The following is a 15708-nucleotide window of genomic DNA, read 5'->3' on the forward strand; positions in this document are numbered from 1 at the left end:
GTCTTAATTTAATTATGTGGCTGAACACTACGACTGATCAACTAGTTCTTGTGCAGTGGGCATAGCAACAGAATTGTCGGAGAAAGCTGAATATCTGGTCTAAATAAATGTGCTTTGGGGACTAAGAAGTCATCTTTCCAGTGAAGGTTTGACTTTTTCACTGCAAGTATCCGTACCAGTTCAATTCTATTTATATTTCGTCCCGTATCATACAGTTCCCCTTCACTTTTCTTTATGGCATAGGTCATGACTGTAAGTGTAGTTTAAGAAAGTAACTTGCTGTTTTGGACACATCGATATCTTAACCAAGTCTGGTCAAATCTGCAGCAACATGGCAACCCTGTTTGACAATAGCAAAGGAGCACTAGGCCAGTGTAGGAAAGAACTTCAGTTTTGCTTTGTTTTATTTATTATATTAAGAAAAGTCTAGGAATACGCACTGACAGCTGTAGCCTGTTCTTTATAATTTGCTGCAAACACGTATGATGAAGTTCGTCCATATTATAAACCAAAATTACTTCTCAATCAGGGATGAATTCAACTATAAAAAGTAATCTAACAAACATATAGATAGTGGACTATATAAACCATATACTTTCCCCAATAGTATTTTAAATTACTTATTATATCCCTGAAACAGTGGTTTTGACTAGTTGCTTGCAGGTGCTGATTCAGACTGTGGTGGCTCTGAATCTGCAATAAAAAGAGATAAAAGTTCTTAGGATAAATTCAACCATAAGAAAAAGATCAACTAAAATTTTCAGTTTCTCTCATGTCAAAATACGTACAAATTCCAGTACTTTTACTTTTTAACTAACAAGATAGACAAGCTACCTATGAAGTTTGCAGTATGATGCAAATCTATAACCCAACACAAATGGATTATAGATTTACATATGGAATGGGTTATAGCTCCTGTCTGATGTGTCTTGGACTCAGCCTGTGCAAGAAAGAACAGGGAAAGCTCCATCTCAAACGGGAGATGCAAGGTGCTCATGATGCCAATTGCTTTGGATGAGCAGACAAAAGGACCCAAGTGGGAAGGAAATACAAGCACTACATTCAGCATTTTAATGTAAATGTTTTCAAGTGATGCATTAGTAGCTATTACCATTGTGCATAACAAAGTAAGGCTTGAAATCACAGGTAAACACTGGATAACTTTTTTTCTCCCTAATAAAACTGTTGCAATGCCACTGTCTTCAACGATGTGCATATATTTATTTTGACAAATTCTTAAACACAAGTATGGATAACATTTGTCACAGAAGTTTTCAGAAAAATATTAGGTGCTAAAGACTGTTCGCAACAAATATTTTATAGTCTGCTTAAATTAAGGCTGGAGGACAGCTGTGTCTCTGCAGCATTTTGCAAAAACATGTCACACAGAAGCCCTTCGATCAGAACAGAGCTTACTTCTGCAATTGTAAAGATGAAAAAAATCCATGAAAGCCCCTGCCTTTGCTGACTACAAACAGGAGCACTCTTTTCTTTATCTGGTCATAGGGTACTGTAAGCTAAACATGATAATTCAGTAAGGTTCAGCATAAGTTTCACACAAATTACTCATGCTACCCTGTGCTGTTACCTTGAGATCCCAATTCACTTTAAAAGAAACAGCTTTCAATAATTTTACCTTTGGACTGCTCACTATTTTCTGATGTTTCTGGAATCTTTTTTTCCCGTCCAGTACACTGCTGCAACCAGTCAGTCCCATAACCATTGCTAATTAATTTGCTAAAATTTACTGCTTCACTTGTTCTCTGAGCAGGCCTGTAAATCCAAACATATTAAGGAAACAACAGCATAAGTAAACAAAAATGGGGATCAGGTGAGAAAATTTTATTTTGCATAGAAAAGGCAATAGCCTTATAACAATTTATTTCTAAGTAACTAAACATATATTCTACACATAATCATCTAAGAAAAACAAAACAAAAAAATCAAAGCTCACAACTAATTGTGATTCCGTAATGTGTAATTTTTTGCGAGAAAAGCCATCCATTTTATTGGAACTTAACATATATAACACACAGTTCTGGTGTGATGAGATGAAAAAGTGAAAAAGGAAAATGACACAAAGAATGTGTAAGCAAAAAAGGCTGAAAATACTCATTTTGTGTTGCGTGAGTGTGCTCCTACATTCATTAGACAGTTTAATCACTTATTTGCATCATTAACATATTTCTAAAACGTACTGGAATTACTGACTACTGTGTAATAAATTTTTAAGACAAAGTGTGCAGAAACAATTCAGTTGTGCACACAGCTGATTATGTGATCACATCACAAGTGATATAACAATTTGCTTAAAAGAGTATTATCTTCCGGGTGTTCCTTACACTATTTTTGCTGTGCCTGACCTTATTCAGGTTGCAGTTTATATTTTCTTAAATGTTAGTCCTAACTTGTGTTTCTGCAACTTATGCTAGCAAAACTAAAAATCTACATTATACTTTGCATCTGTTCACTGGTATCAAGGAAAAAAAAACTGAATACAATAAAAGTGTGCCACAAGAAGACATGAAACTGTACGCTTAGTTTTCCTAAACCGCAGTTATATTGAATAGCTTTCCTGTACGAGTTAAAATGCTGTTACAGAATCACAGAATGGTTAGGGTTGGAAAGAACCTCTTTTAGTTGTTTGTAAAACTATTCTAGTATCACACATGATAGCAAGTTTAGTAGCAGTAAGGATCCACCAAGTCAATACACATATCCACTAATCTCTGCAATTTCACAAGGAGTAATATTACTTGCATGCACAAATAGTTGCAGGCTTATGAGTTTAATTAATTTTCTAAGTGTACTACTTACATAGGTGGGAAGGAAAGCTTATTTTTTCCACTAAATTCCTTGCTTGTAGAAGCATGTGGCATTCTGCTTGTGTATTTAGGGTTTATAGCTGGGAGTTTTACCTGTGTCAGAGAAATCTTAACTTAATAAAAGGAATCATGAAAAAATAACCAAAAAGATTATATGATAATACAGTCTTCAAAAGTGAACCTTATATTAAAGGCCCTAAATGTCTTCAAATTTTACTCTCTTATCTATATTTTTTCTATAAGAACTGAGGAGTATAATGGAATAGCAAAAGATAAAACAGCACTTTAGGTATTCTAGATGAGATCAGCTGTTTGTTCAGTATGTCAAAACTGCAAAATGTGCTCTTCACAAGCTTTTCCCTCACAGTACCCAAAGTTAAGCTTCAAATTCAAACTTATCCATCGCATTATCTCATCCTGGCTCATTTCTCTGTATGTGGTATATGAAAACATCCCAACCTCACAAAAGCCATAAAAAGCATAAAACATCCCATATAATAAGAACACAGTTGTGATGCACTGAGGTTCGAAATGCAGACAAATACAGATATATTAGGGGAAGCCTACCACATTGTATTTACTTTTATCATCTTGCACTTGCTAATGACAGGTAAAGAAACTCAGTGCTGACTAAAAGACAAAAAATGACACCTAGCAAGCCAGTGAAATGACATCACAAACTGAAAGTTGGACAACCAAAAAGTAATGGAGAAACATTAGCAACACATATCAAAGCTGTTTAACCAATCAAAATCACTAGCTGCTGAGCTGTCAGTTTAGTTTCCTATCAAACAAAAGCATTAAATATACCAAACAATTTCCAGATGTTTTTCACTAATAGCTGCTAAAAAATCCTGAGGTTAAAGTAAAAAAAAAATAAATTTTAAAGACTATTTTCAGCCTTCTTCATTGCAAGAAGAGAAGAGGGTGGAAAAGTCCTGAAGATAACACAAAATTTTCAAAGCTTATTAACAAAGTTTTTGTGTTATATTAATATATCCGTTTAATTAGAACCTACATACTATTTGACCCTTTTCTTTTTTAAACATGCAACACAGGAGAGCACCCCATAAGATAAAAGATATTACTTGCAGGTTATTAAAAAATTAGGACTGGGTAAGTAGAAGTGAAGTGTATTGCTCTGTAAATTTAGAAGTAAAAATGCTTTTCACCTGTGTGGACATCCCTACTGCAATACAGTTAATAAGGCAAAAAATTATAAACAGAATGCAAAAATTAGATGCATAATCAATAGTTGCACTCACATGAAAACAGCCATGAGGAGAAGATTTCAGCATAGATGTAAACATACCATGGACTTCTCAAGCAGCCCATGTATGTTTAGTATGGAAAGAGCAAAGAAAAGTATAATGGTATTTGAATGCATCTAACTAATTAAAAAGCCACTGAAAAAGTTGACCTGAATGACCTGGAAGAAAGCGAAACCTGGGACAGACAGTTCTACTGATTCTGAAACAGGACATCAATGCAAACTGACGTGTTAAGTCAGTGCGGAAATCCTTACAGACTTCAGTGGGAGTCAAGTCTTGCCAAAAGAAAAATACCAGAATCTGGTAAAGAATAAGTGGATGGGCTACTAGATTTTGGCCTGACAGATGTTACGTTGAAGCTTAAAGAGATGAAAAATGGGGATACTTGTCAAAAAAGAAGAGATGATACTAGCAAAAATATGCAGTGATGTCGGATGAACCTGTCCAACCTGGAGGTTAAAAAACACTCTAGCTGCTTGAAAAGGCTTTTCAAATCCATTAACACCATTCTCATCTGAAGCAGCCTATTTGTGCTTTATGTTTCAAAAGTCCTACACTATTGTGCAAAAAATGATAGTGCTGGTTTCTGTCTATCATTAAACTGTACCATTTATGCTACAACATACCATGGAGGTTTCAGATCCAAGACACAGTTACTTACAGTTTCAGCTAAGAAAATATTTAACTGGACAAACAGAAATCATCAATCTCAGGTAACTTTTGTCACATACCAAAGGCATGATGGCACACAGAATACCACAAAAACGCAATTTGGCAGCCAGGATACACAAATAGCAGATGGAAAGATATAAGACACTCCGCCTGGCACTGAAGGGAGGTATTAGAAAAGGTAGTAATTAAAGAGTTAATTAAAGGCAGGCCAAGGAGGGATACCTAGAGAGATTTTGTCTAGAGACAGACAAAGGACCAATTGTCAAAACTCAAGCGAAAAAAAAGGGCAAGGGAAAGGAAAGGCGATGAGAAAAGACTTAAAAGCTGCTTGCTAGCAATTCTCACACCCTGTTTTAAAGGTTGTCTTTTCTTGGTATTAAATGAGACAGGTTAGCATAACTTGCAGGTGTCAAAATGTTCCCTGCTGTTCCAGTCGCTAACGAGTGACAAAAGAAGAAAGGGAACGGATCAGAGTTTGTTTTTGGAGGGCACCTGTAGTTCTGTTCAGTACTGTTTGTTACTTTGCTTATCAAATACAGTATTAAAACCCTTGCGCCTCTACATCCCAGTGGTTATAGCTGAGGAGGCATTGTCAGTTTGACAAGCCTCTATTTAACAGCTGACAAGTTTCCCAGAGAAAGCAAACAACATAGGACATCTTTTACGTGTTCTCAGTTTAAAAGCATTCTCTTCCTCTATGAAGAGATGGCAATGACATACCCTAAAAATTACTACCTAAATTTATTATACATACACATTTCGTAGTCTCAGATTCAAGAAGCATGCAATGTGATATGTATTGTTCCTGGCTGGTATATGAAGAACAACGGATACCTGTTGCCAGCATGGAAAGATAAAAGTCTCTGGACAAAATCCCGGCTCCCCTGCGATCAAGGGAAAAATTCCACATTACCTTTCAAATCTCTCTCTGAGGTGAAATCCTTACCTCAGATGAGTAATCCTTTTGCTATAGCACGTACATACATATGTATGTATGCATATATACACATACATTTCAGGCAAGTGCTTCAGACATGAAGCAATAATCTTAGTGGTATCACAGGAAGATTGCCTAATGCTGGATGCTAACCCTGATACCACCTCCAACTGATTTCCCAGACACAGGCCTGTCTCTTTCTTAAGCTTGTAGGATTTTCTACTCAACCCAGCTGGTTCACATGATGCATAAGCGAAAGGATGCTCCCACCTGGGCTAATAGCCCATGCCTTTGGCATGAGCACATTAGTGCTTCATGCACTAGCAAGTCTTTGCTGCTTTGCAAAATTCTTAGAAGAATGAGAATTATCCCCAAGACTGAGGTGTTACAGAAGAGCTACAGAATCATCTAGAGGCATAGAGAACCATGTAATGATCCCTCTGATCTCCAGTCCTCCTCTACACAGTGACAACCACAATATAAGGGTTGGTGGAGATTCTAATACTTCAGAACAAAGTGGCATAAAAGCATAAAGCTCCAGAGCAAGCACCCACTTGGGAACAATGTTTTCCAAACTGAGTCAAAGAAATACCCTTAGAGGTTAAAATGTTTTTGCAGATGTTCCTAAGGGAGCCCTTTGGGATTTATCTCCACAATTGCATCACACATCTCTCTTCTGAACAACTGCTTAGTCAGGCTGGACTGAAAAATACCTTTAATACGTTCGGTCTCAATACTTGACATAGTTTGCTGCTGCAGTATCATCATGTAGTCAAATAAATTTAATATTCCTTAGAAATGTGCCTGTGGTGTTTTGGAATACATCTCTTACATTTCAATATACATCGAGAAAACTAAAATCAAGACTGTTTGGTAGGGCTAGATCCATTGCCTCACTTAAAGACTCTTCAGGGAAGTACTCAAAGCACAGGACAGAAACCTTCTATAAGAGAAGATGCAGGAAACAGCTGTGAAAGAAGCACTATGTGATGTTTCAAGATATACGAGATGCTTTTCAGGGTACAACAAAGGTACTGTGAAGGACAACCATTTCAGAGATGGTGGTGTGGAGGCAGAGCTAAAGCTAGAGAGACAGAATCTGCCTTCTCAGGCACCTGATCTTAAATAAAATTTAGTACCTTGGACAAAACTCAGCATGACCTTCCAGAAGAGCAGTATATATTATATATAAGGGGCTCAGCAGATTTGGAATCTGAGCTAAATATATAACATGCTTTCATTTTGTATTTGGTGATAAATAAAACACATGGGAACTTTCATTCACATGACTGAATGAAACTGGATTTTGACCAAACCCCACCCAAACAGAAATGGGCCTCAGTCTCACTTTACCACAGCGACCCGAACATTTACTGTTATCAAAGTTAAATTTGACTCAGAGCACTGAAGATAATTGTTTCTTAATAAGGGAATGAGGGACAGCACTTCCCATGCCTCCCAGTTCAATCCATTAAGAGGCTCCATGGTAGGCTACATTTCTATTTTCAGTGCCTAAAACCTCCAATTGAAAAAAAGCTTCTCCTGCAAGCATCGGGCAATTTACAGTTTTAGCACACATTGCTTATTTGCCTGTTTCCACAGATTAAGTAAACACTCCCAAGCCTATGAGGTGTTCCCATTTACACAAGACACTGTTCTGAATTCGCACTACTCATCTCAGCAACGGCTGAAGACTTTTTTCCTAAAATGTCCAACATCTGCCCCCCTGTTCAAGAAGGAAGGTACTGGGCTTCAAGTACATAAAATGCCTTTCCTTTTTCAGAACAGTCTTCTGTTCCTTCCCCCCTCCTTCTTCCTTCCTCCTCCAAGATCATGAAACAAGAATTCTGCTCACTGAGAATAATTGCAATGGAAATAAATCATAAGAAGATAGAAACTAAATATTGGCTTTCACGCAAGGATACACACCATATATTGTGACTGGAAACTGCATTATATGCTACACCTGCAGCACTTAAGAGAAACAGTCTTTCTTCTCTTTATTTAACTGTGATATAAAAATTACTTCTGGAATACAGAAATTCAGGTGGACTATAATTTCCCTTTAGTAAGAACCCACAGGCCCATTTAGAAGCATCTTGACAAGTTCTGCAAGCGAAGCAGTGTCACGGAGTACCTCTCCTCATACCTTCTTTTTCTCTAGGTTTTTCTTGTCCTCAGCATCCCGCTGCCAAACACTTTTCATATCAAAATCGAAAGGCCCTCTTTTTCTCTCGTAACTATTACCATCATGGTCATCAGCCTTAAACTCTCTGTGAATCATATAATCTGGTAGAGAGGGAACATAGCTCCTGCAGAAAAAGATTTAACACTTGTTTGTACAAGGGATACATATCTTGCACTTTATCACAAAATTATTCTGAAACACTAACAGAGGAAGGAATCAGGTGGGGTGTCAGCAGACATACCGTGGCTTATCAGTTGCTGGGGGACTGGAACAGTGCAGGTACCAGTCAGGTGCAGCATATTCTGCTGGAGAGTACCTCCTTGTCAGAGGAGGGTAGTGCTTCAGTAGGTCTTGAGAGAAAAAGACAAAAGCCACTACTTTTCTGACTTCTTATCTGGTTCCAAAAGCATTACCTTTGTTTTCCGGTTGCTGTTATATCAGGAAGAAATGCTTGTTTTATTTAGTAAGGAGCATTTGTCTCCCTTGATAAAACAGACAGTCAGAACCCTGCAGCACTGCGTTCCACTTGTACCTTGTTTATCTTGCTTTAAATGCTTTGACATGTTTCTACCAGTCTATTAATTCATATTTCTAGATTTGTCACCCTGCTCTAAGCGTGCAAATAAGGCATCTGCTCAAGTTCCTCACAGTGTCTTCTTTGATAAGGGAAATAACAAAAACACAAATCACCTTGATACCAGAACAGAGTATGTACACCACTGTAACAAAATGAACATCACAAAAAAAAACTTTATAAATCTCTACCGATGACGTTTTTTTTGTGACATCATTTTTACCAGACTACTACTTAAATAGGCCAAGCATGAATTGTAAAGACCTCACTCAAATGCAGCTAAGACACCATCATCTACTTGAATCAGATACAGTGCAAAACTACACATCTTGCTACAACGTACCTATATAGAACAGACTGCAAGGATGTCTTGACAAGGTGACCTCTTACGTCACATTTTCAGTCCCTCAGATTTTCCATATGTTAATTTCAAAACTACAGAGGATTCTTCAGTAGTATTTACAAGCACTTTCTACCACCACTCTCAGGCAAAGTCAAATAAAACAAAGGAAAAACAAACAGACACTGACCAGGTTGGCCTCCTTGCTTTGCCAGCTTGACATAAGCTGAATCGGACTCTTTGATCCACGTCCTGCGGCAGCCAGATGGCACTTCACGAGGAGCTTCTGCAAGGTAACCAAGACCTGGAATCTGAGATGTTGGAGGAAGTGTGCTCCTCGAGGCTACAAATTTCTCTGGTGGTTTCAGTGGCATCTGGTATTACTGTCCTTTAATAATGAAGCGGGGGGGGGGGGGGGGGGAGAAATGATAAAAGTTAGCTGCTAGCATCCCTTTTTCAAGCAACTAACAAATCCGGCCCTCCTTAAACTTGAGCAATGTGCTGCGTATTACCTTTGAGACAGAAAACCAGGCATGGCTTATTCCGGAGGCATATAGTACAAAAACCTTCTAGAGGATCAGATGAAACAAGGGAACACCTTAGTTTCAGTTTTGAAACAACATTCAAGTTTTCATGTAAAAAGTTATAATAGAAGGGAACTTCATGCAGAAAACTACTTCCAAGGACACCAAGAAGAGCAAGAGGCACAGAAGACAGGAGGAAACACTTAAGCCCTTGGTTTCCTTTCCTCCTCACCCATTAAAAAGAGCAAATAGAGGGGCTGTCCGTTTGAAGGTCTTGATCTGTAAAGAAACTAAACCAAATCCACAAACCAGCCACCTCCCCAAATAAAAATAAAAAAATAAAATAAAAAAAATAAAATCCTCATTAACAGGAAAATGGAGTGGCAGACAGGAAGAAAAAGAGTCAGGAATTATGCCATGAAAGGTGCACAGGGCACTTACTGATGTGACTCCAAGTGCAGCAAAGGCTGTTTTGTAGGTGTAAGGACACTATCTGAAGGCAGGCAGCCTATTCAGGAGCTCTTGGGGACACACAAATGTTAGCTAGGCTCAACTCAGCTTCAAGCAATAACAACCCAAAGCACTCGCTCTCCCCGGTTTCAGGAGCAAATAAACATCAGACCGTGCTTGCTCTCACTTCGCTAATTGGTCCATCAGAAACTCTGCACATCAATTATCCCTCATGCTCTCCTTGTTTGCATTTCGCTGGGTTGCCACTGTCTTGGAACTCAACTGCATGCCATGGCTTCAGATTAAAAAACAAAACTGAAATTCCATCTATAGGGGAGCAACAACCCTAGTAGGACACACTGAGCTCTACTGGGCTTCAACTAGAGAGCTGGGTATCAGAGCACTTTCTTCCCCAGCAGCCCCAAGCAATGGCAGCCATCGGCTCCAAGTTCCCTCACCGAGATCTTCCCAACGCCCCAGCTCTTCTGGCACCGAGAGAAAAGCTCCTTCACCTGGACTTGCCGGCCCCTCTCCTTGCATGGGAGCGTTGAGCAGCCCCGGCACAAAGCGACGGCGGCCGCCGGGGGGAGAGAAGCCGGAGAAAAGAGGAGGCGGAGCAGCCGCAGCCACCGACGCCTCCTTCGCTTGCCCGCGGAGCAAAGACAGGCGGGGACGCAGCAACGCGCATCCCGGCGCTGCCGGAGCACGCGTGGGGTACCGGCTGCAGGAACGGCTGCCGCGGCGGGGCGGCTCCCGGGCACCTGCGGCCAGCGCCCGCCTGGGAGCCCCGAGCCCCTGCCACCGGGACACGAAGGCAGCCCCAGGGCGGAGCGCGGCTCCGGCCGCGGAAAAGCCCGCAGGAGCCGGAGCGCAGCACTCGCCACGGGAGGCGTGGGCAGAGGCGGGAGCAGAGGCGGGAAGGTAGCTCTTCTTCTCCCTGCCCTAGGCTGGACAAGTGACACAGAGCCTGGGGTGAAACTTAGACTAGGGCTTGCCAGAGCCCCGGCCCCAGGTGCCATGCAGTCAACTTTGCCCTGTCACTCACCTCACATCGTCAGCACAGGGGTAGACACAGCAGGGCATCAGCCCAAGGTTGTCCCTGCACCTTCACCACTATCAGTCTTGAGGGAACCAAGATGGCAGAGGTTTTAGCTGGCATCCAAGCAAATAGGATGTCTGGTGCCCACACCTCAGCAGAAGTGGAGAGACGGCCACAGAAGGCCCAAGATTCGAGTGGGCATGTTTGAAAAGTCCTCCTCTTCCTTCCCCAGGTGGACGTTCCACCTCATTGCTGGGGTGGCTTGGGGGTGGACAGGGGAAGGACAGGAGGGCAGTCTGAGAGCTGGGTCTGGAGGTGCTGGAAGGCAGCATGAGTCTCTTTGGTGTCTCTACAAACGCCAGCACTAGGCCTACACAGCCTGTTGTCTCTGCAAAACGAGGGATGAGGCCATGTTGGATCACACGTAGGGAGTCCCAAGTGGCTGCCCAGACACATCCTGCCCTGGCAATTTTGAGAGCTTAGCACAGTCCTGTATTGCACTCTGCAGGATGGGGTGTGGCCCTGAGCTGTCTTGCTTTTCCTTTCAAGCCGAACCAGAAGGAGTCCAATGTTTCCTCTGTTGGCAGTAGATTTATCTTGTTTCCTGACAGATGAGGTTTCCTCTAGAAACCTGGTCAGCTTCTCACCAGTGCTTTGCCTTTGGAAAAGGAGCACAAGGTCCTCTGAGGGGTATGAGAAGTTTTCTAGTGGAACAAAAAGGGCTTTATTTCTGATTAAGTGAACACTGTAAGCCTTTCCAGAGCTTCCTGTATCAGTGACGAGTTTCTGTCTTGCAAAGCAGTGTGTGCTGTCTCTTGGCAGATCAGGCTGCAGGGGTGCAGTGCAGGGCCTAGACACTGGGGTGTTTCTTTGGAATTTCTCTGGTTCCCCATGGCTCACCAGCATGCATTTACAGGCAAGCCTCCCTCCCTCTTCACCCAGTCTGCATTTGTCTGCATATATGCCAGGGGAAGGGCCACTGACAACTCATCTAGTAGAGGAATGCTGCTGGAGAGGGGACAGAAAACCCCTGCTGTTCTTGAGCTAGGACAGGCTCAGTAGCAGTGTCACTGCCTGTGTACTTGTGCCTGCAACTGCGGGCTCAGGCAGTTCCCGCAGCCCCTCCAGGCAGAACTACTCAGGCTGCAAGGCTGAAAGGGCGTTTTGTTTCAGTTTAGCCTGCTTTTCTCAGCCTTCACAACTCCACTCATGCAGGCAGTGACCATCTTGCGTGTCTAAAGCTTTTTTGCAGGAGATCCCCAAGGCAAGGGCCTGCTGCTCTCCACAGCACTGGCTTCTGCAGGCAGGACCAACCCCAGATTCTTCAGCCTCAGCCACATGGACAGCAAGCCAGCTGCTGAACTGCCTGGGTACCAACAGCATCACCATCCTTTTCCTCCTTTCTGTACCACAGGAAAATGAAAGCTCTGAAGATGGTGACCTTGGCACTGCTTGTCGCTCTGCTTTCTTTCAGGGAGTCTCTGAAGAGCTCAGGCTTGTGGCTGGTGCTTTAGGAGGTACCCAGGGCTCCATTCTGCCCTGATCTACTTGCCCTGCTGAGACCAGAGGAACATGTCTAAGAGCAGAAAGTCCCTGACAGGCGTGGGCCAGTGTCCCCTACTTCAAAGGAAGGGGTGTGGGGATGAGGAAGGGGTGACTTGCCTTCCCCAGGAGGGCTAAGTGAGTTCTCTTAAGCCAAGGGAGAGTCAGTGGCTCACCTCACCTGCCCAGGAGCTTGAAAAGCTCCTGAAGGACAAGGAGCATGTTCCAGGACAGGGAATGTCCACCACTGCAGAACCATTACACCACCATGACCAGGGAAAGGGCAGCTGGCAGCCCAAGGTATAACCCAACTTTAAACCAGGTTGTAAGTGTAAAGAGATCTTTGGTGTTTGTCTCACAGGGGTTTATCACATGGGACAGCTTGGCAAAGAAGGTCTCCGGAGGATGGCAGCAATATGCCAGGCCTAGATTTCCTCCTATATTCAGCATCTGCAACAGCAGGTGACACTTAGGTTTCTACAGACCAACACTGGTTCTACCAGCATAACTCCAGGCCATAAAGTGCCGCTCATTCAAAGCCTGTGGCTAGGGCTAGGTACAGCAGCCACCTGGCAGGTCATGCAGGTGAAGGTCAACTGGAGCCAACACCAGCTGTCTCCACAGTTCATAGAACTGCACACAACTGACAAAGAACAATCATGAGGCAGACTTGGGCCTGCACAGTTTTCAGCAAAGCACTGGCTTATGTGTTTGAGTCCTTTGGTGTTGATTGGTAGCGGAGTCCTGCTGCCCCAGCCTTCCACGTGCCAACCACTTCAAGAATTCACTGGTGGACACATAATTCATCAAGCAGCAAACTGCTTTCCCTTGCTCTTTGTGTGCCTTGCTGCCTTCCCTGTTCCCACCTAGCAGGAACTGTGCAATTAGACTGGGCAAAAATCTGTAGGATCGGCACTCTATGCCCCTGTTGGCTACCTCTTAATTCGCAGCAGCCTGCCTTGAGACATCTTTTAAAACAAAAAAAAAATGTGCACCTATGGTTTCTATAGGTATCTTCTGTAGGAACTGTCACCTGCACCCTTCCCATCTGCTCCTGCATGACTTGGATGAGCTGGTGGCACTTGGAGGAGGGAAAAAGATGGCTTTGGGCTTTTGAGATGTTCCCCAAAATGAACCCAGGCAGCCAGGAAGCAGCTTCTCAGCCTGAAGCTCTGAGAACTTTGGAACTACCTCTTGCAACCACTTAAGACATAGTTACCATGCCTGTCATCCAGGGCCAGGCTTCCTTGCCTTGCTCCCATTCCCACAGCGTCTAAGAGACCAGCCACAACAGTTACAGTCTCTCTGTTGCTTGCTTTCTCTCAGCCAGCGGGAGAGGCGTTGGGAGAAGCGCTGAGCAAAAGAACCTGCAAGAACAGCTGTGTAAGGTGCAGGAAGAGCTTTATCACCTGTGATAGAGGGTGCAGGATGTTGCTGAGCATGCTCTCCAGGAAGTCTTGAAGCAGGCTGAGGTCCCAGCTTCAGCATTCACAACACTGGAGTGAGCAGCCCCTCCATTCTGATATCAGTCCATCAAAGCAGAGCAAACTTGGGAGGTTTCTGGGCAATTCCAGCATTGCTTATGTCCGAGTTTCACCTTGTCCCAGTTCACCTTGGCTTGCCTTGCAGTGGGGCTGCTTTCCCCATTCTTCTGCCTTCCAACAGGTGCTCTTCTCTGGATTCATTCCCAGGCTGTTCAAGAGATAATCCATCAAGTCTTAGAGAAGGTGGAAGAAAAGGAAGTCCCGATGCTGATGATGCCCTCAAATCAGGTGCCCTGACATTGTGCAAACAAACTGGTTCCAAAACACCTCCTGTCCAGCTTGACCAGGCTGGCATTTGAACACGTGAGTGCTAGGAGAGAAGGGGTGAGAAGTCAAGGGCCACCTCATGCCCTAAAAATGTACCCAGTGGCAGAATCTGTAAAGGGCCAGACCACATCTGAAGAACCAAATGCCTAGCTGACATTGTCTTTTTCCACAGACTATACTGACATTTTGATGAGTCCTTACTGTGTGTTCCAGAGGCATCATGCTAGTAAGAAAGAGCAGAATCCCACTGCATGACTACCTAGACACATTTCTCAAGTCAACAGTTCTGATGTTGCAGAATGGTCGTGCTCCTGTTTTAATTTCCAGGGGCAGCCAACATTCATTCAAGGCCTTCTCCATCCTTCCAAAGAGGCAGAGACTTTTTGTATTCCCTGCCAGTACTGCATTACATGAGGAGTCCTGAGGTTATTCTTGAGCTAGCAGCATCAAAAAACAGACAGAAAACAATTGGCAGGAGGAACCAAATATGCTGCAGAGAGCTGGTTTTAGCCTTGTCTTTGTTCCTCCAGACTTCCTTTTTCCTGCCACCTTCTTGCATGGACATACTCGCCTCCTGTCTCCCTGCTGAGCAGTTCCTCTCCCAGAGTGCCCCAGGTGCTCTGCGCAAGCTTCTCACAGGATAGCTTGGTCCTGCAGTGTTTGTCTTTCTAGTCTCTGCAAACAGTGTCAGGATGGCTGGAGAAAAGAGTGGACAAGGTGCCTGCAGAGGTCTGGGCTGTGAGCTGCCCAGGGCTCTTACCAAGCCCAAGAGAGTGCCGAGAGCCTGCACTGCTGAAAGGCCCCACATTGTGTTTGAAAGCCCTCCTGGCACTGCTACTGAGCTGCCTGCACCATCTGAACAGATGGCTGGTGCCAGTGGAAGGAGGTGGGGCTGGATGAGAGGGAGCAATCGCTTTCCCTTACAGCAAAGGCTGGTCCAGGTGGGCCCTTAGGTGCCCCCTGCTCTGAGCAGGTACCTTTCAGCCACACCGTTCCTTGCTTGTTCTTGGTGAGTTGCTCCAGAGAGGGAGAGGCCAGAGAGCTTCTACAGGTAGCACACCCAGCTCCCTGCCATTGAAGTGCTTCTCTGCTGAAGGGGTCTTGTGAGGTGTGAATTCTTGTGACTGCTTCCATGTTGGGTACCTGCAGGGTCTGGCCAAAGGCAGTGGCTGGGGTTCAGAGCAGAACTGATTGGCCACATAGGTTCTTCATCCTCTGATGCTGGCAGCAGGAATAAGAGCCAGGGCACCCTCATCTTTTCAGCCTGAAAATCATCTGGGAAAGTGCTGACCCTTCTCTGGAAGTCAGGGACACCTCTCCGTTGGGCTCTGTCAAAATCATTCCCAGAGCAGGCACCACTACCATGGACTGTGTTTCAGGAACAGTGCTTCTTGGAGACAGCATCTCCAAACGATTTTGCTGTCTACAGAAGTGATTTCTCTAGAGTGTTCAGCAGAGGTTGCATAGCATTTCTAAGTGGTGGGTGAATACTGGTCAAAGAGCCCGGCAACCTGCATCTTCCTCCTGGCTCGCAG

The 15708-nt window shown here is 43.6% G+C and overlaps 1 protein-coding gene across 1 annotated transcript; it reads right to left on the reverse strand.

Annotated features, from left to right (window-relative positions):
• Positions 1-455: 455 nt before the first annotated feature.
• On the reverse strand, positions 456-9181 carry LOC309435827 (uncharacterized protein C7orf57 homolog; the record flags this gene model as incomplete). Its single annotated transcript, XM_082044571.1, has 6 exons — positions 456-693; positions 1637-1773; positions 2818-2918; positions 7855-8017; positions 8135-8243; positions 8998-9181. The coding sequence occupies 6 exons, from the start codon at positions 9179-9181 to the stop codon at positions 650-652; spliced, it is 738 nt and encodes a 245-aa protein (XP_081900697.1). The 3' UTR covers positions 456-649.
• Positions 9182-15708: the final 6527 nt, after the last annotated feature.

The sequence above is a fragment of the Streptopelia decaocto genome (assembly GCF_964273445.1).
Source record: "Streptopelia decaocto genome assembly, chromosome: 2".
In the NCBI taxonomy this organism is placed as follows: domain Eukaryota; kingdom Metazoa; phylum Chordata; class Aves; order Columbiformes; family Columbidae; genus Streptopelia; species Streptopelia decaocto.